The 1,633-nt window shown below is 50.9% G+C and overlaps 1 protein-coding gene across 1 annotated transcript; it reads right to left on the bottom strand.

Moving 5' to 3' along the window:
• Nucleotides 1-387: 387 nt before the first annotated feature.
• Nucleotides 388-1,339, bottom strand: LOC311581283 (large ribosomal subunit protein eL6-like). Its single transcript, XM_084753389.1, is given in 2 exon segments — nt 388-974; nt 978-1,339. Coding segments are annotated over 2 exon segments (885 nt in total). The 5' UTR covers nt 1,326-1,339; the 3' UTR covers nt 388-437.
• Nucleotides 1,340-1,633: the final 294 nt, after the last annotated feature.

Genomic DNA, 1,633 nt, shown 5'->3' with positions numbered 1-1,633 from the left:
GAACTCACAGAGATCTGTCTCTCCTGAGTGCTGGGATTACAAGTGTGAGCCACCACACTTGGCTCGAATTCTAGGCTTCTTAGAAGCTATTCATGGTTGAACTTGGCCCCAGGATCCCCCAGTAGAGCCTCTGATGTCTGTGCAATGGGCTCATGGGCTGGGACACACCTCCTTGTCTGCATCTGGCTTTGTCTCCAGCTCTGGGAAATTGGCTGAGTTGGGGATCACTGGAAAATGTCTTTTTTTGTTTGTTTGTTTTGTTTTTCAAGACAGGATTTTTCTGTGTAGCCTTGGCTGTCCTCGAACTCACAGCAGTCCACCTGCCTCTGCCTCCCGAGTGCTGGGATTAAAGGTGTGCGCCACTACCGCCCCGCTACTGGAAATGTCTTTTTTTTTTTTTTTAAAGTACGAAGCCGTTTAATTAGGTTGTTAGCAACTTAGAACACCAGTTTGTGAGGATTCATCCCATGTGTCAGGGAGAACTGAGATCGCAGGTAGCCCTGCAGCTGAGGAACGGCTTTGATCTTTGGCAAAATTTGCGAGTCCACAGTTTTCTGATCAGCCTTGTGCTGCTCGGTAATCTCGTATTTCTCCTTCTCTGTGTCAAAGATCTCGCCCTCCTGGTGCCTGGGCTTGCACAGCTGCTTCTTCTTGAAGTAAGCATCTGTCAGATGTTTAGGGATTTTAACGGTGCTGATATCAACTTTTGTAGATGTGGCGATGACAAACTTCTGGTGTGTTCTGCGTAGAGGAACTCTGTTAATGGCAAGAGGTCCAGTCACAAGCAGCAAGCCACTTCCCAGTTGCTTCAGGAAAACCACTCTCTTGCCCCGGTGTCGTCCAGTGAGGATGATCAGGACGGTCCCAGGAGTGATGCTGGCACGCAGCTTTCTCACGTGCTGACTGAAGGGCTTTTTGCCGTGGCTCAGCAGCTTCCGAGGCACATCTTCAGTAGGATAATACCTGGGCATTTTTCAAAGCTTCACCACCCGGGTACCTCCGTTCTTGTCACCACAGACTACTTTCGTGACAGTGGCACGGAGCTTCTCCCTCTTCTTCTTCCTCTCAACCTTGGTCTTAGCAGCTCTGTACTGCTTTTCGTACAAGGCCTTTCTGGCATACATGGCAGACCGGGAGTACCTGCCAATTCCTCTAACCAGGACAGGGTTCCAGCTGCAATGGCGCTTCCCCTTCTTGGACTTCTTCACCTTAGGGTCGCCCTTTTTGGCGGCCTTGGCGGCAGGGGGGGGCGCAGCATCGCCACCAGCCTTCTTGGCCGCAGGCTTCTTCTTCATGTCAGGCTTCTCTGCCTTTTCACCTGCCATCTTGCAAGATGGGAAAGAGCTACTGGAAATGTCTTAACCTGGGGCTTGGGGATCCTGTGTGGCTGGAACAGAGCAGACTCATCACATGACTTGTGCTCAGAAGACTCAGTAAGTGGGGCTTCTGGCACTTCTGTGAGCTAGTGTGGTCTAAACAGATACAGACCGTGGCTTTTATGACAAAGCAAGTATTTTGAGGACTAACAGCATCAAATATCTTGGGTACAAATGGTCCCTATAAGAGACCTGGGCCCAGCCGGGCGTGGTGGCGCATGTTTTTAATCCCAGCACTCGGGAGGCAGAGGCAGACG

Source organism: Acomys minous, assembly GCF_964271855.1.
Source record: "Acomys minous genome assembly, chromosome: 13".
NCBI classification, from domain to species: domain Eukaryota; kingdom Metazoa; phylum Chordata; class Mammalia; order Rodentia; family Muridae; genus Acomys; species Acomys minous.
Note: the sequence above shows the minus strand (reverse complement) of the source record. Positions and strands in the feature narration are given on the sequence as shown.